The sequence below is a fragment of the Syngnathoides biaculeatus genome, chromosome 6 (assembly GCF_019802595.1).
Source record: "Syngnathoides biaculeatus isolate LvHL_M chromosome 6, ASM1980259v1, whole genome shotgun sequence".
NCBI classification, from domain to species: Eukaryota; Metazoa; Chordata; class Actinopteri; order Syngnathiformes; family Syngnathidae; genus Syngnathoides; species Syngnathoides biaculeatus.
The window spans coordinates 33971819-33995473 of NC_084645.1; the positions used below are offsets into that span (position 1 = coordinate 33971819).

At 43.1% G+C, this 23655-nt stretch overlaps 3 protein-coding genes across 5 annotated transcripts; 2 read left to right on the forward strand and 1 right to left on the reverse strand.

Moving 5' to 3' along the window:
- The first annotated feature begins 1036 nt into the window (after positions 1–1036).
- On the forward strand, positions 1037–5500 carry LOC133502440 (zinc-binding protein A33-like). The gene is made up of 6 exons (XM_061823235.1): positions 1037–1423; positions 3433–3528; positions 3624–3854; positions 3932–3954; positions 4037–4155; positions 4947–5500. The coding sequence occupies exons 1-6, from the start codon at positions 1037–1039 to the stop codon at positions 5498–5500; spliced, it is 1410 nt and encodes a 469-aa protein (XP_061679219.1).
- A 5788-nt stretch (positions 5501–11288) lies between these two features.
- On the forward strand, positions 11289–19116 carry chid1 (chitinase domain containing 1). Of its 2 annotated transcripts, none has more exons than XM_061823238.1 (12): positions 11289–11690; positions 12618–12761; positions 14120–14252; positions 14332–14376; positions 14446–14552; positions 16408–16469; positions 16583–16672; positions 16744–16845; positions 18262–18411; positions 18491–18571; positions 18655–18694; positions 18816–19116. In XM_061823238.1, the coding sequence occupies exons 1-12, from the start codon at positions 11571–11573 to the stop codon at positions 18912–18914; spliced, it is 1173 nt and encodes a 390-aa protein (XP_061679222.1). In that variant the 5' UTR covers positions 11289–11570; the 3' UTR covers positions 18915–19116. The 2 variants fall into 2 exon arrangements, with proteins under 2 accessions (XP_061679222.1, XP_061679221.1); XM_061823237.1 differs by having other exon boundaries at positions 11290–11690; positions 18652–18694.
- Positions 19117–20154: 1038 nt separating this feature from the next.
- On the reverse strand, positions 20155–22572 carry gatd1 (glutamine amidotransferase class 1 domain containing 1). Of its 2 annotated transcripts, none has more exons than XM_061823239.1 (8): positions 22391–22572; positions 22231–22307; positions 21435–21540; positions 21220–21327; positions 21051–21142; positions 20880–20973; positions 20686–20797; positions 20155–20371 (listed from the first exon to the last, which is right to left on the reverse strand). In XM_061823239.1, the coding sequence occupies exons 1-8, from the start codon at positions 22437–22439 to the stop codon at positions 20350–20352; spliced, it is 660 nt and encodes a 219-aa protein (XP_061679223.1). In that variant the 5' UTR covers positions 22440–22572; the 3' UTR covers positions 20155–20349. The 2 variants fall into 2 exon arrangements, with proteins under 2 accessions (XP_061679223.1, XP_061679224.1); XM_061823240.1 differs by having other exon boundaries at positions 20671–20797.
- Between the last annotated feature and the right edge of the window lie 1083 nt (positions 22573–23655).

Genomic DNA, 23655 nt, shown 5'->3' on the forward strand with positions numbered 1-23655 from the left:
TGACGAGTTCCCATTTCTTATTCTAATGTTAAGAGGATTGGGAAAATGTGACTAATGTGTACTTCAGTTGGTCGTTAATGTTTGTGCGTGTAAGTGTATGTTTATGTACTCTGCTGTATAGAAATGTAGTTATCTTTAAGAAAAGTCAAACAAATGCTACACATTTTTCCATATGTTGCCTATTAACTGGGCACAATAGACAAGATTATTGAATTTTTTCCCCTACATTACTATCCATCCATTTTCTTCGCTGCTTATCCCCACAAGGGTCGCGGGGAGTGCTGGAGCCGATCCCAGCTGTCAACTGGCAGGAGGCAGGATACACCCTGAACTGATTGCCAGCCAATCGCAGGGCACATAGAGACATACAGTCGCACTCACAATCACACCTAGGGGCAATTTAGAGTGTCCAATTAATGTCGCATGTTTTTGGGATATGGGAGGAAACTGGAGTGCCCGGAGAAAACCCACGCAGGCATGGAGAGAACATGCAAACTCCACCATTAATTTCAATATCCTACATGGCGGCACGGTGGAGCAGCTGAAAGCCTTGGCCTCACAGTTCTGAGGACCCGGGTTCAGTCACCCTGACTGTGTGGAATTTGGATGTTCTCCCTGTGCGTGCGGGGGTTTTCTCTGGCTGTTTGTTTCTATGTGCCCTGCGATGGGATGGCAACCAGTTCAGGGTGTACCCCGCCTCCCGCCCGTTGACAGCTGGGATAGGCTCCAGCACTCCCTGACGCCCTTGTGAGGATAAGGGGCAAAGAAAATCGATGGATAGATGTCCTATGTGTTTTTTTGGTAATTTGTCTACATTAGTCTTGACAAGTAATTTTAATGCCTTTCTGTTCCAAATGACAGATGTCTTACAAGAGCAGCACCTTCATGACATGTACCAGTACATATCCCGCATACGCATTGAACCGGTTTTACAAGTTTGCCAGCATCTACGGTGTCACTGCACATGGAATGAAACAAGCGCTCAGTGTACCTGAAGAGCTGCAAAGACCCACACCGGCGTCCGTCCTCCGAGGTGATGGCAACACACAGTCTCATCGCCAGAGAGGACCTCATTTGTCCTCAGTGTACGGAGATCTACTGCCTCCCCGTTCTCCTGCAGTGTGGACATAACATTTGCAAACTTTGCCTGCAGAAGTTCTGGGAATGGAAAAGATGCCAAGAGTGTCCGGTGTGTCAGGTTGTGTCCATCCCAAAAAGGCCTCCTATCAATTTGGCGCTGAAGATAGCAGCCGACCACTACCGCCTGGAGAAGATGAACGCGGGGCGTTGTCACCTTCACGAGGAGAAGCTGCGTGTTTTTTGTCACAACGACGAGAGGCCCATTTGTCTAGTCTGCCAAATGTCCAAAGAGCATAAAATCCACGAGTGCTGCCCGCTGGATGAGGCCGCCAAGCAGAAGAAGGTTGAGTAACTCAAACCATAACTTTTAAAAACACAGATGTATAACAGTTACACCACTTCAGAGAGATTTTCGGGGCAAAAATTTTACCCATACATTTTTTGGGATTCAATTACAAATGGTATTTAAAATTTGTCATGGTGTTCCCATTCTAACATCAAGAGATCAAGACGAATCTTCACAATTGATCAAAAATATCTCACCGTTGCCAGGCTTTAAATGCAATGTTTTAGGATCTTAGAATAGCACCGAGTGTCATCAGGAGTTTGCAGCAGAGACTGGAAGAGTCACAGAAAGGCGTACAAGTGGACGTCCTCGGAAACTGCTAAAGCACTTGTGAAATTTGCCCTTTAGATTTTTGTTACAGAACAAATTGTGTCATTATGTCATGCTATAGTGTGTGTGTGGGGGGAGGGGGGGGACAATTTGAAAAAAAAAATCAGTACAGTGAATGAAAAGTGAACAAGGAAATAATGAGGGAACAACTACAACCTGATTATCAAGAGCATTTTGTGAGTAGTGTGTTTGATGGGAACTGTGGACTGAGGCGCGGAACACAAATCAAGACGACTGGACTCTTTTTGTCCCAAATCTGCAAATGGAATTTTTAAGATGCCGCTGTGGTTTCTTTCTGCCTATCATAATGGATATTTATTGTGAATCGGAATTGAACAGAACAAGGTTTCTGGAGAGGAGTGAGAAAAGAAGACAACAAACGACAAAGCACTAACTGTAAACAAAACAAAAGTAAATAAATCCTTATTAAATATGTATGACATATTAGATATGGGTGTTATATGGGGCCGCAGGGTAAAGCATGGTGATTGTCTGGTTTGCACAATCGCCCCAGAGTTCTGGGGGTCGGGGTTCAAATACCAGCCCCAGCTGTGTGGAGTTTCCATGTTCTCCCCGTGCTCGTGTGGGTTTTCTCCCACATTTCAAAAACGTGCAAGGTAGGTTGAGTGAAGAGTCTAGATTGGCTGTGGGTCTGAATGTTTATTTATATGTGCCCTGCAATTGGCTGGCGACCAGTTCAGGGTGTAACCCACCTCTCGCCTGAAGATAGCCGGCATAGGCTCCAGCATGGATGGGAATCTAATGTGGATAAGCAGTACAAAACATGGGTGGATGGATGGGGTGGTAGTGCAACATCCTGTGAGGGAAGCACAGGACAAGACAAGACAGGACAAGGACAGGAAAGGAAGTATCCAGGACAAGGGTCACGACCCTAGGTGCACAACTAATGTGTGGTGGGAGTGGCAATGTAAATTTTAAACGTCTATTGGACCAGTGAGTGAAATGATTGCAGGGATAACCAGGCAATTTGGATATTCACGTGTTATTTGAGGCGGTACGGTGGAGCAGCTGGTCAAGCATTGGCCTCACATTCTGAGGACCCGGGTTCGATCCCAGCCCCGCCTGTGTGGCGTTTGCATGTTCTCCCCGTGCCTGTGTGGGTTTTCTCCAGGCACTCCGGGTTCCTCCCACATCCCAAAACCATGCAACATTAATTGCCCTGAGGTGTGGCTGTTTGTATCTATGTGCCCTGTGATTGGCTGGCAACCAGTTTAGGGTGTACCCTGCCTCCTGCCCGTTGACAGCTGGGAAAGGCTCCAGCATTCCCTGCGACCCTCGTGAGGATAAGTGGCAAAGAAAATAGATGGCTGGGTGGATGAGTTATTTGTTGTGACAAGAAGACATTTTTTGAAAATAATGTCATTTTACAAGGCTCTCAACTTTGGAAACCTTCGGGAACGCTCAGACACATCAGAGCATTTTTGGAAGTTTTTCTTCACTTTTGTGAGATCACGTGTGAGCAACGCTGCAATCGAATATTTGTCTGCGGTATTCAGATTTTCGGAGCATACCGTACACATGACCACCAAAAAATTGAATGTCAGATTTTAATCTTTTTTTGGGGGGTGAAAAAATAAATCTTTTAAGAGTAGAAAAATCTTTACGCGTGTAGCAGGCCCAAGGTTGACAATACCATTCTAATGTGAACATGTCAGGAAGACATTGCAGCCAGGATGGAGTTTCTGAAGGAAAAGCTGAAGACCCTGAGCAAGACAAGGGAGACATGGGAAAAAACCAGGACATTTATACAGGTTGAATTTACAATACACACACACACACGCACACACACATACTGACTCCAGTGTACATGCTTCAACTAAGAGGCTGCAGTTACTGTGCATTACAGAGGCAAGCGGATGAAAACAACAGAGCCATCAGGGAAGAATTCCAGAAGTTGCACTTGTTCCTTTTCGAGGAGGAAGAATCCAGACTTCAGGTGCTGGCGCAGGAAGTGGAGGTGAAGGTCAAAGTCATGAGCCTAAAACTGGATTCTATTGAGAAGCAGATCAAGAGTCTCGTCTCACTCATCAGTGACACTGAGACGAGACTGAAGGGGGACGACTTATCCTTCTTGCTGGTACGGACAAACACGTGAAAGCCTTTTGCTCCAAAAAGTCTGAATGTAGCGTTAAATCTCTCGTCTTTACTCCGTAGGACTACAAAGACACCAAGAAGAAGTAAGTGCGTCCAAGTCGAAGTGCAACGCACGAGTTAAACGACTGTCCTCAAACGGTCAACGTGGTTTCTGTTTTGATGTAGGCTCAAATGCAATATTGGAGAACCGGAAATAATCAGAGACATTCTGATCAACTCTGCCACACATCAGGCGTCGCTCAAATTTCAAGTTTGGAAGAAGATGGAGCGTCTCGTCAAATATGGTGAGTCAACTCAACAGGGTCCATTTTTTTCAATTGCAAATAGCCAGAAAAGCATGTTGATATTGTGCTTACTCCTTCTAGTCCTTCTGCCTGCCAGAAGACCTTTATTTTAAATGGGACCTTTAAAATCAATTTATTTAGAATATGTCATTGTAAAATGTATTTAAAAAAGATATTTTCCTGTGGGTCACCCACCTGTTGTCAGCGCTTGCAGCATAGAGTCACAACTTCACACTCGTATTCTAGTACATAGAAATGGTTTGTCTCCAGACCACGCGTGTCAAACTCAAGGCCCGGGGGCTAGATTTAGCCAGCCACATGATTTTATGTGGCCCGTGAATGCAAATCACGTGTGTCAACTTCCATGGTTCCTATTCAGATCTCGAGAAAAAATTAAAAATGTGTCATACAATAAATAAAAACATTTCAAAGCATTTTTGTGTTATTAAGCATCAACAATAGTTGAATAACCCAATAGCCTTGAGTTCAAAAACAAGTTCATAAATTTGATAAGTAAATATGATGAGGCGATTATTTAGATTTAGATTTTCACGGTTCCAGGCATAACAACCCTCTGAGGGAGACTAGAGCGACAACGTGGCCAACAAAAAAAATGAGTTTGATACCCCTGCTCTACACACTAAGTGCTTTGTGATTGACTGGCGACCAGTCCAGGGTGTAGTCAGACAAAATCACCTGAGATAGCCTCCGTCTCACCTCTGAGCTAAAATAAAGTATGACTTCCTCAATGACGTACTCCCTTTGAAAATCCTGTGTCACCGTTCTTCCAGTTCCCATCGCTTTGGATCCAAACACAGCCCAGGCCAACTTGGAGCTGTCTGAGGAGCTGACCTGCGTTCAGTACAGAAGCCAGCGGGTGCTCCCGGACAACCCAGAACGCTGCACGGGTGCCGTTTGCGTGCTGGGAGCGGGCGGCTTTTTGTCAGGAAAACACAGCTGGACGGTGGACGTGAGTCGGGGCAAAGACTGGTACATCGGGGTGGTCCAGGAATCCATCAAAAGGAAGGGGGCTATGTCCTTCAAGCCCTCCGAAGGGATCTGGATCATTGGAGGGATTATAGGGGACGTCCTGTGGGCTCAGACTTCGCCTCGGACCAGGCTGGAATGGAAGCAGAAGCCCGAGAGGATTACAGTGGAACTGGACTACGACAAGGGGAAGGTGGCGTTCATCAATGCTGTGGATTCAAAGACCATTTTCACATTTAAAGACAAGTTCACCGAGAGGATCTTCCCCTACTTCTCGCCTGGGATTCATGACGAGGGAAGTGGCTCTTTCCCCCTCACCATCTGTTCTCAGAAAACCACAATCACAATCTCAGATTAGTGAAGACCACAGACCAAACCAATTATCCATCCATTCATCCATCCATCATTTAGCGATCCATTGAGCTATCATCCATTCATTCAGTGATCATCGATCCATCTGTCAATAGATCCTTTCAGCCAATAAATTGGGAATAAAGTGATTCAAAATCATAGAACAAATATTACCGCTCACTGATGGTGTAGCGGTACACTCGGTTCAGCTCTCACTCAATGAAGGTATTTATATGTGCACTGCGACTGACTGGCGACCAGTTCCGGGTGCAGTCCGTCTTTGGCCCAAAGTCAGGCAGAGTTGATCATGGATGGATGGAACAAATTAAAATTCACGCACACAAAAAAACCCCGCAAATACCGTGCTGAATGTGAAAATACTTGTCCGTCTGACTGGGAAAGAGCGTCAGCATTATAAGCACTTCATGAAGCCACTCCAATTCTCACAATGCTGTAAATCATGCCAGACTCGTTCTTTGTTCATCTCTATTGACGTGCTTGTCTGTTTTTTTTTTTTTTTTTTTTGTGAAAGGAATAATTGCCATGCACAGTGGAAAGCAATAAAATATATTACTCATTGGAATGTTTTATGACTCAACAGAAAATCAAACATCAGTTATTTTTGTCTTTGTCTTTTTTTTCTTTTTGAAAATGTGAACTCTGATGGTATTTTGACAGATTTATAACACATCCAAGCACCATTTAAGGTGCTTGACTAGCACTAAGTAGAATATAAAGTATCTGCTGAGATCAAATTATTATCTAAAGTAAAAGAAACAATTGTGGAGTTTCATATTTGTAATGGTCCAAACAAGTAACTGTTCCAGCTGATAAGAACAAAACGGACAAGGATTGGTTTTGTTTTGTTTTTTTAAAACCAAATCAATAATCTAGTTTAGAACTGGTGCGCATTAAAATTAACGGCGGTATCAATTGTCAATCCATTGATGAAAGCTAGCAGTAGATGATCTATGTCTTCCTAAAGCATGTAGACGGGAAAAGTTTTCAATTTCAAAATAACGTGGTACCATGGGAAAAGATGACCGTTTGGATGTAAATATATGGACAGACTAGTCTAATGTTACAACTCAGATCAAGCCACAGTAAATCACAATCTCATACTTGTTATCGTTAGATACCGAAACATTACCTGTGTTATATCCCAGAAATGTTTTCAGTGCAACTAAATTTCCTTTGGCATGGCTCATGATGTTGATGACTTTTGACGTAAGTGCCCTCGCAGTACGTGAAGCAACTCGGAACATGCGCTTTTGGCATCACTTCGGAACATTCTCAGTACGGTTAACTTGCATTTCCTGTTTCCGGGTGAAGACTGATTGTTGACGGTCAGCCTTCTTTTGTTACCAACGTCTATGTGCGTTCATCTGAGATGACACGCTGTGGCGACCCCGAAAGGGACAAGCCGAACGAAACTTTATTAAAGGGGAAATCCAGTGCTTTGCATGAACAACGTATCCAATAGGTCATGTAATATGTACCCTATGTTGACAATGTGATGATAAATCCTCTCTCATTTAATAGTGCTTTGAGAAGATTTTTATCGACAATTAAGAATTTTCAGAGTCGGCACCATTTTCGCGAGTCACGTGACCTACGTGCGTGGATGTGACGAGTAAGGTGCCCCAACAAAGGCTCGATGACATTGTGCCCAGCGCTGATTTCTTGTATTTATCCTCATCTGATGAAGAAATAGCAGTATCGGTTGATCGGGAAGACAGAGGAATATTTCCATACAGATTTGAACCTGTGGTTGTAATTAATGTTGAATATTCGGATGGTTCTTCGGGCGAAATGACGCTGAGTCTGACTACTCTAAGCCCTACATGCGACACCGAAAGCGGGCCACGACCTCCGCCGGTGGGCCGCGAGCCGAGCTTCAATGTCCGGGGAGGCCTTTAGCCGAGCTTCGGTGTCCGGGGCTAAGGAAGTGGGTGGCGGCGGGCCACGACCCGACCTTCCAAGCGGCGGAGGCCATTAGCCCCGGATGCCGAAGCTAAGCTAAAGGCCTCCACCACCACTGAAGCTTAACTAAAGGCCTCCCCGGACGTCGAAGCCCGGCTCGCGGCCCGCTGCCGGAGGTCGTGGCCCATCTTCGGTGTTGCACGTAGGGCTCAGAGTAGTCAGACTCCGTGTCATTCCGTCCGAAGAACGATCCGAATATTTAGCCTTAATTACAGCCACAGGTTCAAATCTGTATGGAAGTATTCCTCCGGCTTCCTGATCAACCGATACTGCTATTTCTTCATCAGGTGAGGATAAATCCAAGAAATCGGCACTGGGCATAATGGTGTCCCATGTAATCGAGTGTTTGGAACGGCACGGTACACGTCACATACGCCCAGGTAGATCATGTGACCCGCAAAAATGGCAGCACCCCTGAAAATTTGTAACTGTCGATAAAAATCTTCTCAAAACACTATTAAATAAGAGAGGATTTAACATCACATTGTCAAAATAGGGTACATATTACATGACCTATTGGATACGTTGTTCATGCAAAGCACTGGATTTCCGCTTTAATGTCGAGAGCGACGTTCCCTCTAAATTTTGACGCGTCTGAGCAAAACACTAAGCCCATGAGCGTCCCCTTTGACCACTGTGAGCAACAACAGACGTATCCACTCTGGTAAGATCAGTGTCATTCATTGAAGATACAATGATCATTCAAACATTCAGATTACGGCATTTACATTCCCATCAGAACATTTCTAAGAACAATTTTGTGTTTTTGAAAATGTCAACAAACAAAAAAATACATTGCTAACTAAACCAAGCCAACTATGAACTATAAATTTGAAAGGTCGCTTGCAACTTTGTTTATTTTTTTTTTTAATCCACAATGATATCCCTGTCTGTTTTTCTTGCTGTGAAACTGAATTATTGCTTGCAGAATATCTTTAGCAATGCATGTTGAAAGCTGAATGATGCTCCCAAACAGTTGTAAGGTTAATCTTATGTTGCCTCCTATATTTAAAATACAGAATTAGCTTTTGTGCGCTGTATTGTCTGTGCTTTCATCCTCGATTAGGCTGTGCCAAGGTGGAATTTTAACATTATACACCCTCTCATCCTGTACTTTCTACTTTGGCTTCAGACCGGACCTTTTTTTACTCAAAAAAAAAAAGAGAAAATCTTGTCCAGTTTCGCCACTTTTTCTTCTATTATTCACATACCCCGACATTGATTAAAGCAACAGCACTTTTTTTTTTTTAATTTTTACCATTATTATCAAGAGAAAACACAAGGAGCATGTCTCTCTTTGCTCTACACTGCCCAGAGTGTGTAACAAATTTTAGTCACGTGATTTTTCGTGCTCGACTGTGCAGATTTGCGAGTGCGTTGGCGCGCAGGCGCAATCGCGCCCGTCAAATCACAGTGACAGTAGTCTATAGTGTTGTTGTCACTCATGTAAGTGATTTCAGTTCAAATAAGGTCGTTTTTATGATGCAAATGAAGGTTTCAGAACGCAGATTTTAAATACTTTCATTTGCTACTTTGCCACTTGCGCCTCGTTTCCACCCGCTGTGACTCGCCAACCTCTTAAGACCAATCTGCCACTTACAATCGAGGGCAGATGGAGTGATTGAGGCTACTTTGCAGACACTAAATGCTAAAGGCAAGAGAGAGAGAAGAAAACAAGTTATTTCCACTCAGTGTCAAATCTGGGACCTTTGCTCTGTAAAGCAAACATTAGAATCAATACACCAGGAACTGGGCTCACCAATCTTTTTTGAAAGTGAGACGATGGCACCAGAACAAAAGCAAGCTGGCGCTAAATGTGTTGCTTCCGTCATTCTTTTCAGAAATTACACACCTTGGCAACTTTGACATGACAGTACGATGACGCCTCTGGAAAAAAAAAACTAACTACAACAAGACAACTCATTTTAAAATCCAAAGACAATGAGGTAACTGTTCAATTAGCACTAATTTTATTTTGAAAGGATCAATGGTCGCATAAGGAAAGCAAATTTATGTATAGAGTGCATTTCATACACAAGGTAACTGATTTAAAAACAGCTGATCAACATTTAAACCAAAGAGAAAGCTCAAAGTACAATTAAAACAGCACACAGTGCAACGACAATCATTTGAAAATAGAAATGATCCAAAAGCATGAGAAAGAAGACGAGTTTTCAACCTGCATTAAAAAAAAAAAACCTGCACATTTGGGGCTGACCTCATGCTGATTCACCATGTTTCCTTTGGACTCCACGCTCCACTACTTGACCTCCATTGGTCGATTTCAGAGCCCTAGTCGCTTTATATTTTATTTGCATTTCTTTCATCTATTCAGGACCTAAACCATTTGGTGATTTAGAGACCAGTAGCAGAACTTTACAATCTATTCTAAAACTGACTGGAAGTCAGTGTTACGACTTCAGAATTGGAACTATATGCGCTAACCTCTTTGTTCTGGTCAGAACCAGAGTCCCAGAATTATGAATTAACTGCAGCTGTTGATACAGACATATACAGTACAGTATATCCATCCATTTCCCAAGCCGCTTATCCTCACAAGGGTCACGGGAGTGCTGGAGCCACTCCTAGCCGTCATCGGGCAGGAGGTGGGGGTACACCCTGAAATGGTTGCCAGCCAATCCCAGGGCACATAGAAACAAACAACCATTCACACTCGCTTAAGGGCAATTTAGAGTCTCCAATCACTGTTGCACATTTTGGGGATGAGGGAGGAAACCGGCATGCCCAGAGAACAGGCAAACTCCTCACAGACAGGGCCAGGATTTGAACCACGGTCCTCAGAACTGTGAGGCCAACGCTCTCACGAGTCACACCACTGTGGGACCAGAAGACATGCATTACTAGTTACGCTTTGATATACATTTCTAAATTTGAAAGCACTCACTCCACTCTGGCCTTACATGTCGCGACCTTTATAAATTTAGAATTTCCTCAGTGGAAATTGTACACGCCGTCACCGCTTCTGAGTCTCGACTCTCCACACTACAAATACAGAGATATTAGAACAAAGTCACAATTCACACAAATATATTTATAATCTTATAACTACTTAGCTAGAAGTCCTATCCCGTGTACTCGATACTTACTAAATGGAAATATATCTTTTAAATAGTAACATCTTATACCAATATTACTTTTTATACAGCAGCCCGTGTCCTCGAAATATTAACGTGCACGATGCTTGTTGTACTGTCAGTACATAATTTTTTTTTTTTTTAAAAAGAACAAAATAATGGCGAGTTTATTGCAATTATGAAGATTTACTGACATCTAGTGGTTTTTTTATTCTTATAATTAGTTCCAATTGGAAAATAATCACACCAGTAATTATTGTAATCTCTACTGGTGTCCGAACGTTGCTTGGATAATGTGCAAGAGCAGAAATTGAGCACTTATTTTTGCAACCCAGTTGGTTAAAAAAAGTTTGATTAGTAGACAATGTAGAAAAAAAATTAGACTTAAAGATAATATGCGAGGGTCGTCACATGTGGACTCTTACTGCTATCAATGACTGGAAAAAAATCTGGCTGTAACCCAGAAAATTTCCTGAACGATAAAATCTCGTTCAAATGCTTCTTGAATTTTTTTTTTTTTTTTTTTTGGTACATGTTCGTAATTTATTTTGGGTCTATATAAGTTGGCACCAGCCTCCTGCTTCGTGACCTCCATCACATTAAGCAATGTTGGTGTCGCTCAGTTTTGTTGAAAGGAGGAAAAATATATATAAAAAGCAAGTCTTGCATTATGGGACACGTGTAAAACGTTTTTTTTTTCTTCCCCCTGCCTTCACTTTTATTTCGAAAAGCAACACAACCCGGAAATGAGCGATGAAGGCGTGTTGACATAGCAGAAGCAAGTTAACAAGCAAGCGCCTCGTGACAAAAAAAAGAATAAATGTTGTAGTCGTTATCATTCGTCCTTGATCGCTGTTTGATTTGTGGTCATCCTCTATTTTTGGACGTAGGACTGGAAATGTTTTACGGCGCAAACGTACATAGCTGAGCTAGCCGCAATTATTGCTGCTATTTCGCCGCCCGTGTAATATCGCAATTAGTATTATTTTTGGTTTGGAAATGAGAAGGACGTTATTGTTGTATGTTGTCGTGGTGTGCTACCGCTGCTGTTTTTTGGTCAGTGGCACACTCTCGAAAACGGATCTGAAGAAGTCACAGAAAGCTGAGCTCGACAATGAGGTAACCCACGCACCAAGTACACTAACAGTACAGTAAATATAAATTACAGCAACAATCACGTATTCTTAAAGACACTGCGCGTAATCCCGACCGTCGTAAATCCAAGTTGGCTGTTTAAGTATTCACCCATTTTTGTTTTCCTGTGGAACCTGTCCTCAGCTGGAAAAACTCACTTGTTGACATTTTTTTATCATCCCTTTTCTGAAACTCAAGTTGGTGCAAAGTATTGGAGGGGTCAGGGAAGTATGACAAAGTATTGATTGGGATCAAGGAAGCATGCCAAAGTATCGATTGGCACCACTGGTAGCTATGTTGACATTATATTTTGGCTGAGACTGAGACGTCAGGGAAGAGCTACGATTATTCTGGGCTGTTGTCGGAGTTACGGAGAGTTCACCATGTGCTGCTACACCTGCACTTATGCTAAAAAAAAAAAAAAAAATGGGGGGGGGGATTGTTTAATCAAATAATTTGTATGGTATTTCGTTTTAAGAATAAGGATATTTAGCTTTTGCAGTTATGTCGAACTGTTTCGGGATAGGCGGCACGGTGGAGCTGGTGGAAAGTTCTGAGGACTGGCCTCATATTCCGGCCCCGCCTGTGTGCAGTTTGCATGTTCTGTCCGCACCTGTGTGGGTTTTCTCCAGATACTTTGGTTTCCTCCCACATCCCTAAAAACATGCAACATTAATTGGACACTCTAAATTGCCCTTTTTCTCGATGTGCCCTCCGATTGGCCAGCAACATGTTCAGGGTGTACCCCGCTCCTGCCCATTGACATGTGACCCTTGTGAGGATAAGCAGCTAAGAAAATGGATAGATGGATGTTTTTTTTTTTTTTTTTACACTGTTCATGTTGCCTCACTATTTGGAACAGGGCTTGGTCCCTTCTTACCGGATGATGTTTGTCTACGTTTTGGTGCCCAGGCATCCCCAGCATCAGAGTCCGTGTTGGAGAGACGGCTTGTGGAAACGGGCGTCCACTGGAAGGACGTCGTGAAGGAGGAGAAGAGATATTGGGCTCACATCCAGAAAACCTTTAAAGGAGAAGTGCTTGGTTATGTTACACCTGTAAGTCTCAACTACTGCAGTGTTATAACTAAGACACACCATTTATATTGTTTTTTTTTTTTTTAATCATGCATCTGAACTAACAATATTGCACACATTTGTGGTTGAAGTTTGCATTGTTGTAGAAACGCTCTGCAATGATAATCTGTCATGCTTGTGGCTGCATGATAGTCAAAATATTACAATCAGTATGATGCAGTGGAGTGCAGTTGTTCAAAATAATATAATACACACATTGTTGAACTCTGTGGAAAATGTAATCTGAATTTGTTTCATAGCCGAGGTGAGTGTCGTTAACAACCTAGCCAAGATGTAAATGAAGAACAAGTCAGCTGTGAAATTGTGAAAATTCAAGTCGTTCTTTATGATCTCTGCGGGCGCTGTCGGGCATGTTTCCTAAATGCACTGCGATCACGTAACTGCCAGCTGTCAATCAAATATCATCATGATAACGTGGGAAAATGGATGCTACTTCGTCGAGCATCTTTCACCTGCAAAAAGTAGATCAACTTAAAAAGTTTCCCGTGTTTTAATGCATCCGACCGGCTTGTCGCTGGTCTTTTTCTTGCCGCGACAGCTAAGCGGTCTTAAGCTCCTGCGGAGACACGGGCTGTTACAAAACCACCGTGCCATATATTAATATAATAATGATAAAGTGTAACCCATTTATCAAGCTCCCTAAACAAATAAACACATCTCATTCATTCGTAATGGGCCTTCTCATTGGCCATTTTCTCACTAAGACAGCGAGCATAGAGCTGCTTGTCTGCTCACGTCACACCCCTTCACTTGTCGAACAACTGCTATTGTTCACTAGCGCCGCTGAACACGGGGAAGGCTCATTGCCGTGGGGGCCCTGCTTGACACGCCCCGCGAGGTAACGCAACAATACTGCACTGTGTGCCCAGCTTGAATTTCCTGTAAGGGACAAATATTCCTGATTCACTTCTCTCTCTTTTGCACACTTGCTCCAATGTTCGCCTCCCGCTCAATGTCTGTCCCTTTTTAAATAAATAAATTCGGGGGGGGACTCATGCTGGGGCTGAGGACCTCGTTTTAGCTCTACCCCCAAAATCTGGGAAACTGAAATGACTTCAACGCTATATCTCCACTCTTGAATACTACGCAGTTGTGACTTTGCTCATGTCTTTTGAATACTTGTCACAAATGGGGTGACACATTAGAGGGTGTTTACCTTGTCTGCCTCGCAGTACTGAGTTTCGGGGTTCGTATCTCAGATTTCAGTTTGCTGTGTGCAGTTAAGTCCAGTCAATTCCCATTGGGGGGAAAAACCCCATCACAGTTGTGCATCTTTTCTGTCATCTAAAGTGTGTTTGGTTCTATTTTTCCTCCACCAGTGGAATTCCCACGGGTACGACATCGCCAAGCTGTTTGGCCCCAAACTGACTTCGGTGTCTCCGGTGTGGCTTCAGCTTCGCCGGCGAGGACTTAAGCGCTTTGAGGTCACGGGGCTCCACGACCATGATGCAGGTACACTCCTCGCTCATTTTTTGCTTCTTTCCCTTTAAAGTCATTCAGAGTCCTGTCCTCTAAACATTTGTGTTTCCAGGCTGGGTCCAAGCAGTGCGCAAGTCCAACAAAAAAATCAAGATTGGTGAGTAGATGAAGCCTCATTGCGGGTTTTCTTTTTCCGGATAAAGACTCAAGTGTTGTTTGTGGTCAGTGCCCAGGCTGCTATTTGACGGCTGGTCCTATCAGGACTACATGAGCGTGCTGACCAGTGAAGATGAGATCGAGGAGCTGGGAAGTGAATTGGTGCAGGTTGCCAAGGTAAACTTGTGCTGAGTCAAATATGGGCAAACTACTTTTTGCAACTGCAGTGTTGCCTTGAGATACGAGCGAGCTGATTTATAAGTTATTTCAGATACAGTAAAGAAAATAAGTATTTGAACATCCTGCAATATTGCAAGTTCTCCCACTGTGAGTGAGATAATCTAAAAAGAAAAATCCATAAATCACAATGTATGATTTTTTTTTAATGATTTACTCTATGTGATACAGCTGCAAATAACAACTTGAATACCTGAGAAAACCAATGTTAATATTTGGTACAGCAGCCTTTGTTTGCTTTTACAGAGGTCAAATGTTTCCTGTAGTTGTTCACCAGTCTTGCACACACTGCAGGAGGGATTTTCGCTCACTCCTCCACACAGATCTTCTCTAGATCAGGCAGGTTTCTGGGCTGTCGCTGACAAACACGGAATTTCAGCTCCCTCCAAAGATTTTCTATTGGGTTTAGTTTTGGAGACTGGCTAGGCCATGCCAGAACCTTGATATGCTTCTTACGGAGCCACTCCTTGGTTTTCCTGGCTGTGTGCTTTGGGTCATTGTCATGTTGAAAGACCCAGCCACGACCCATCTTCAATGCTCTGGCTGAGGGAGAGAGGTTGTTCCCCAAAATCTCACAATACGTGGCCCCGGTCACCCTCTCCTTAATAAAGGGCAGTCATCCTGTCCCATTTGCAGAAAAAGACCCCCAAAGCAGGATGCTACCACCCCTGTGCTTAACAGTAGGGATGGTGTTCTTGGGATGGAACTCATCATTCATCTTCCTTCAAAAACGGTTAGTGGAATTATGACCAAAAAGTTCCATTTTGGTCTCATCTGACCACAAAACCTTCTCCCATGACTCCTCTCTATCATCCAATTGGTCATTGGCAAACCTAAGACGGGCCTTGACATGTGCGGGTTTAAGCAGGGGAACCTTGCGTGCCACGCATGATTTCAAACCATGACGTCTTACTGTATTACCAACAGTCACCTTGGAAACGGTTGTCCCAGCTCTTTTCAGGTCATTGACCAAGTCCTGTCGTGTAGTCCTGGGGTGATTCCTCACTTTTCCAAGGATCATTGAGACCCCACGAGGTGATCTCTTCCATGGGGCTCCACTCCGACTGACCGTCATGTTTAGCTTCTTCCATTTTCTAATGATTGCTCCAACAGTGGACCTTTTTTCACCAACCTGCTTGGCAATTTCTCCGTAGCCCTTTCCAGCTGTGTGTAGTTGTACAATTTTGTCTCTGGTGTCTTTGGACAGGTCTCTGGTCTTGGCCATGTTCCAACTTCGAGTCTTACTAATTGTATGTGGTCGACAGGTGTCTTTATGCAGCTAAAGACCTCAAACAGGTGCATCTGATTCAGCATAATACATGGAGTGGAGGTGGACTTTTAAAGGTGGACTAACAGGACTTTGAGGGTCAGAATTCTAGCTGATGGAGAGCTGTTCAAATACTTATTTGCAGCTGTATCACACAAATAAATCATTAAAAAAAATCATACATTGTGAATTCTGGATTTTTCTTTTTAGATTATCTCTCTCACAGTGGACATGCATCTACAATGAAAATTTCAGAGCCCTCCATGATTTCTAAGTGGGAAAACTACAGGGTGTTCAAATACTTATTTTCTTCACCTTACAAGCCATCAATCATCAGATTTTAAAAAAAAAAAAAAAAAAAAAAAAAAAAATCTCAATTCACAATAATCAAAGCATACCAAAGTTCAAGCAGGTAGAGCAACTTTGTATTTTTACACCTTGTCTTCACTTCTGGTATCATTATTGAAGCTAACCCAATACTTTGTCCATATGGTGTATTTGTACACGTTTGTATGCCTGCTCCTGCAGTCGGAGGAATTTGATGGCTTCACCTTGGAGCTGTGGAGCCAGCTGGCAGGCAACAAAAGAAAGTGAGTCTCCCACCCCCCCAACCCCACCTGTTTGGACTTTAGAACTGAGAATGTCACCGAAGCTGCCCCGATCTGCCTGAGCATGAAATATTATGAATGCGGGTATCCCACAGGGAACTGGTGCACTTGGTGATGCACGTGTGTGAAACGCTGAAAGATAACCAGTTAAAGTGCATCCTCGTCATCCCTCCTGCTGTGACGAGGTGAGTAAAGCCCTGAAGGCAACGTGAGCGATGCCGATGTTTACCGTGTGTGGAATCTGTTTTCTGATCAGCACAGGACAGCCTGGCATGTTCGACAGGGACGAGTTTGAGCAACTCGCCCCTGTGGTGGACGCCTTCAGCCTCATGACATATGACTACTCCAGTGGTGCCAAGTAAGGACAAACATACTTAACAATTTTCACCTGATTGTTATACCTAAAAGTCAGGAAGAAACTAACAGTCCAAATTGTACTTGAATCCTACAAAAGCCCACAGATACCAACTTGCTTTCAAAGACCGCTGAAACCTTTTTAGCAGGCCCTTCCGACGACAAACGTTTTTTTTTCAAGTGCTTTATTGCACTAGTTCTATATGGAATGAATAAACCATCACTTGATAGCCGCCTCCAACAAAAGTAACAATTAATTTAAGAAGAAACTCAAGTTACATTAGGTGTTTAATGTGTGGGTGTTGCTTTATTTTATTTTACTAAGTATTTCCATTTTTTTCATAGATACTCTTCATCTGAGAGATTTTGCTTGAGGATCAATATATATATATACATATTGCAAGTTCTCCCACTTAGAAATCATGGAGGGGTCTAAAATTTTCCCCGGAGGTGCATGTCCCCTGTGAGAGAGATAATCTCAAAAGAAAAATCCAGAAATCACAATGTATGATTTTTTTTTTAACGATTTGTGTGATACTGCTGCAAATAAGTATTTGAACACCTGTCAATCAGCTAGAATTCCGACCCTCAAAGACCTGTTAGTCCGCCTTTAAAAGTCCTTTGGGGGTGTTCAAAAACTGAGCGCGCTCTTTTACTTACACAAATCCAGACACATCCTTGGCAATCGTTCGCTGGAACTTGAACGTCAGGTGCATAGCATTGACAACCAGATATACCAGAATGCTGAAGAGATGAAAACCTGAAATAGTTGGGCAGGCTGACATTTCTGCACGTGAACATATCGTAATTCCCGGCCTACAACACAACTGGTTACAAGCCTCACCAAGTACATTTGCAAAGGAAATACCATTTGGTACATACATATGCCACAGCTGTGTAAAAGGCGCAAGTGCCCACATTGAAATATGATATTTACAAAGACGGGACACAGAAAGAGTTTAACGGTAGCGTGACGCTAGTGCTAACGTTCGTGCGGCGCTAATGCTAGCTCTAACACTAGCGCTGTGCTAAAGCTAGCGCTAACGTTAGTGCCGCTCTAGCGTTAACGCTAACAGGGCCGGTTAAAATAAACTTACCGGTAAATATCACTGAGACACGCTAGCACAGTGCTAACAGGGCCGGTAAAACATACTTCCTGGGCACATATATTCCACCAGTCTCATTCTTACCTTTTCCGCTTGAGTGGCTCCTTGCGGCCGTTAGAAAAAAAATGCAGAAATTAGCTGCATCACCGCATAAACCGCAGGGTTGAAAGTGCTTGAAAAAAAGTGGCGGCTTGTCGGCCGGAAGTCACTGTAGTATTTTCAGGTTAAATTTGGCTTGTAACAGTTATGGAAACTTGCAATTAAGGAATTTGTTAAACGACGGGAGCTGGTGTATTTTTGTTGTCGTTTTGCAGAGCGGGCCCGAGTTCCCCCGTGTCCTGGGTGAACGACTGTGTCCTCCAGCTGGCCCCCACCAAGCAGTGGAGGTCCAAGATTCTGCTTGGACTCAATTTGTACGGGCTGGACTTTGCGAACCAGCAAACGGAGCCCGTCCTCGGTGGGAGGTTAGCACATGGCGGGCGCTTTACTTTCATGCCATTTTTAGTTGAACTGTGTCACGTGCCGGTGTGTGACCTTCTCCAGGTACATTGAGATTTTGCGGGAACACAAGCCAAAAATCATCTGGGATGAGTACAATGCTGAGCATTACTTCTCCTACAAGCGGTAAAGATGTTAGTCTTTGTTTACTTATGCGTTTAATGGCTTCCATCAGTACCGTTGGCCGATCCGTTCTCTCATTTCAGAAGCAATGGCATTAAACACGTGGTGTACTACCCATCATTAAAGGTACGATTTTCAATATACTTGTACTTCTTTTCCCTTCTTTCTGAAGGGAAAAGGTCTAATATTTTCATTTCAAATCTGTCTTTATGATTCCGTGTTGAATGAATGTTCTGTGACTTTCCAGTCAGTGCAAGTTAGGATCGCTCTAGCGAAAAGACTGGGGACTGGCATCTCCTTATGGGAACTGGGACAAGGACTTGACTACTTCTACGACCTCTTTTGAGCCATGAGCACATGGATCTGGTTTCGTGTTCTCATTTTGTTGCATTGGAATTTCAAATTTCGGTGTGGGTATATTTGGCTTGGAAGTGCAAATAAATTAAAAATGAGATGCAGAGGAGATTTAATTGCCCATTGGAGCAAAGGAAAAGTACCACGGTGTGTTTTCTGTGTAATTTCTGAAAATAAATCAACTGTGAAGTTCAGTTGTGTGATGCATGGGGGGTGGGAGGGGGGGGATCTTGAGCAGATCAAATCATCAACATGTATTCTGTTCAGTTCAAACAGAATGACATTACCTTCACTCTTAAAATTAGTTCTCTCTTGGAATTTTTTTTTTTTAAATTCTGAAAAAAAAAAACCTTTTGAGGTACAACGATTAGACGAGTAGATTATTGAGACGTTTGTGATGGAGGGCTATTCATATAAACTTGACTTCAGCATCTAATTAATACAATTATTTTTTTAAATAATCAATTAATTGTTTAACTTAAATACCTTGTTTAACTTTAAATTGTCCAAACATAATTTCAGCCGCTCATTAGTGAATGTATCATAGTAATGAAGCGGACTGAATTTGCTCTGTAAATCCAAGTTGCACTTATAATTTGAGTAACAAGTGAAGTTCAGATACATCCCTGCTTGATTGAAATGACCAAAAAAAAAAAAAAAAGGCACGGTTAAGGTCCTCTACTGCCCTCTCCTCCTCCTCCACAAACACAAATACAAAATCAGACAAATACAAGCAGGGAAACTCTGACTTCAGCTTCTGACGTCACTTTCAAGGCCATGCCTCTTAATGGAACGTTCATCTCATGAATTCCACAGTTTGTATAGCAATTACGCTATTCTCCAGAGCTGGAATATCTGAAATACTGACCATTCCAGCTCCCTCGGGAGTTTACTTGTGCCATTGTTTACATTCCACCGGATGCTAATGGTAGCTGGGCCCTCAGACCGTTGAACAGCAACGTTAGCCTGCAGCCAAATCAATATCCAGACGCTGGCCACATCTTTTCTGACGATTTCAATCAAGCGGAGTTCAAATCAGTGCTTCTGAAACTCCACCGACATGTCAAGTGTGCGACTAGAGGAGCCAATACACTCGACAAGGTTTACAGCAATATCAAGCTGGTCTACAGGGCCAGACCGGCACCACACTTAGACATTTCAGACTATATCACCCTACTAATAATTCCTGCGTATGGATCCCTCTGGCAAAAAAGACCATCAGGACCATCAGCACTGATTGGGATACCTTTAAGGATTAGGACCTGGATGTATTTACAAACACTGAACTGCGTTACACCAGGAACTGTACGGACATGGTCACAGTGCAAAAACGCATCTGGGTTTACCCCAACCAGAAACCCTGGACGACTAAAGAGGTGAACGCTGAAGGACAAAAACGTTGCTTTCAGAACCGGCGACAGCCCCCGCTAGAGCATAACAGGTGGCAACCTGCAGAGAGACACCAGGAAAGCCAGGGCGGATTTTAAGAGGAGGCTCGATGACCAGTTAGACAGCAACAACAAACCAAGTTTATTTCTTCACATTGTCTTGTTTTTATACAATACAGTTATGTTTTGTGACTAAAATAAACTATTGATCATTTTTGGTGGTTAGATGGATGAATGAAATTCCATTATGGAAAATGTATTTGATATGCAAGTAAATTGAGTTACGAACTTGGTCAAAGAACTGATTAAACTCCTAAGTTGAGGTACCACTGTACAGTGTTATGAAAATTCAAAACGTACCACAGGTAAACTCACTTGGCGCTAGCGAGCAGAATTAAATTGTTAACGGCAAGCCACGTGGACTGCGTGTTCTGCCCTGTTATCAGGTGTCTGTCGGCGACAACGTGCACGGCGTCCTCTTGGCTCGCTGTAAAAACATGGATTTATAAAAGATATTCCCAAACATCTAAGACCCAAGATATAAAGACCAAAGATAAATCAGTGCTCACCTGTGTAGGAGCCGGCGCTGTCCTTCACAAAGTCTTCCACGATCAGAGGCAGGTTGGCAAAGTCGGCCCTCCGCACCAGTTCAAACACTGACGGCTTCACCAATAACGTAAAAACCCACTCAGGTGGATTCGTCCACAAGGGGCGGGGCGTTTGCAATGTATTGAACGCACCCCAGTCATACTGTACCCGTTGAAGATCCACCCGTTTGCCTCCGCGGCGCAACACAGCGCCGACACTCCTTGTCCGACTGCACACACGGGCTCTGCGCACAGCAACACTTTAATAGCACCCACGAAGAGACTGACAGGAAGGACATCTTGCCAAGTGTTCCTCGCTCACTCTGCTGAGAGATGAAGTGGGACAGAATCCTGTGCAGGGAGCCGCTGTGTGCCAGGTCGCGTGACGCTCCAGGACAGTCGGGGATTAGCAGAGCCTGGTAGCGGGCACCTATGTAAAAAAACAAAAATGAAGTTATGGTGACACAGCTGGGCGGCGGTGACCCAAAGGGGTCAAACAAACAAACAAACGTGGGAGTGACTGTGAATGATTCTTACCATCGATGGATTCAAGTTTGGCAGGGGTTGCGTAAGGTTTCATGTTGAAGTCCTGCACCCATCTGGACGTGCTGTCGTCCACCCCAACGAAATCGATTGGCTTGCCCTGGAATGAAATCCAGGAGTGCTTCAGCTTTGTGTCAGGTGTAGCACAAAAAGTATACAAAGTGAAGATAGTCCCCCGTGTAAATAGTATATGCGGACAAACCGGTGAAAACCCACATAAGTACAGCAAGAACACGCAAATGAGATCTGAACCAGAACTTCGGGACAGTGAGGCAGACTGCTGAGGCACTCCCCTACTGTGCTGCCAAATAGAAAGAACTTAAAAATAGCAATATATCCACATAACCTGTACAAATCTACTGGAACTGCCCCAAAATATAGATAAAAATGTATACTAAAGAGAATGTATGAGGCGGTTGAATATCATTACACGAACCATCTTTTTCTTGAATTACATCAAGATGCCTTCAGTTGTATGATATCTTACTGTTCATTTGTTTTATAATTTCCACATTCAGGTCCTTATTATTTTGTAATTTTTATTTTAACGTCAGAAAAAGATAGTCGACGGTGTTTTCGGTTAACGACGGTACGCCACAAAGTAATTTGCTCAGTGCTCCGAACGAAGTGTTTTACGAAGATTTCGGGTTGCGTCCAAAATTGTCCTTGAAAAAAAATCCCCAAAATGTATTACGTTTTATTTTCCTTTTGTGAACGGTCTTGGTATGAACGGACGCAAAGCGCGTGACGTCTTGCCGTCGATTCCTGTCCCCGGTAACAGAAGACTTACCGCCGGCGTGGCTGTCTGGAGGTTGAACACCGAAGAGCAAAGATTGACGCACTGCTGGAAAGACTTGGCTGACACTCCTAGCGCCATTGAACAAAACAAAACAATCACAACATCGCACAGGCATGAAAAGCGAACAAAACGACTGGCTTGTCCAGCACACCTTGGGGAGAAGCGCTCAACACAATCAAACACATCGGCTTTGCAGACATTCTTTTAATTTTCAGCTCACGTGACCTTAAAACGTTTCTTAAAATTGACTACTGAAGCAAATCAACGTGCAGATGACAGGAAGCCTAGCACGGAGGAACCGAGATCAGCTGACCAAAACATCCGCCTCAAGACTTTCACAAGAAAAGAACAGCACTAAGTCTCATGAGTGAAAAACGTATTCTTTCTACCCCTCAGCAGAGGGCGCTAATACATTTTTTCCCACAAACGAATACGCATAAGTAGTCCTATTCGTGCACAAAGTGGTTAATACAGCATCACACAGCACAAAAATGTTTGCCCAGTTACTGCTGTACAGACTGTTTTTCATTTGAACACACTACATTGATCTGCAAATTATTTTCAACCTAACTTCAATTAAATAGAAAGACTTAACGTTCAAACCGATGAAAGCTTTTTTTTTTTTTTTTTTTTTTTTGCCAGTAACAACACATTAAAAAAAAACAGGAACAACAAAAGACTGGGAAATTTGAAGAATGCTCAAAAAACACTCATTTGGAACATTCCAGTGGTGAACATATTAATGAGAAACAGGTAAATGTCGTGATTGTGTATAAAATGAGCATCCTCAAAAGGCTTAGTTGTTCACAAGCAAGGATTGGGTGAGGTGCACCACTTTGTCAACAAATAGTCAAAATGTCTTCTGATGTACAATTGCAAGGAATTTATAATCTAGGGTCCACAATAAAACAATCCACAAATCTGGAGAAGCGCAAGAACTCCAAAAAAACAAGGCATTGCATGAAAAAAATGCATCATTGTGTATGGATATTGTTACTTGAGCTCAGTAACACTTCAGGAAGCCATTGTCAATTCACAAGCTTGGTCGCTACTGTACAGATGCAACTTAAAAGTTTTGCAATAGTCTCTCTGCAACCATGCAAAGTGAAAGTCATACGTTAACAATATTCAGAATTGCTAACAGCTTGAGCTCATGTTAGGTGGATGCAAAAGAGTCCAAATTCTAAATAGTTTTTGGAAATCATGAATGCCATCCGGAGAAGAAAACAGCCATCTGGATTATTCGATCAATTCAAAAGCCAACATCTGTGACTGTGTTTAATGCCCATGGCATGGGTAACTTTCACATCTGTGAAGACACCATTAATTCTGAAAGGTATTGTACAGGTTTTAGAGAAACATGTGCTGCCATCCAAGCAAGCTTCTTTCCAGGGATGTCCGCGCTTATTTCAATAA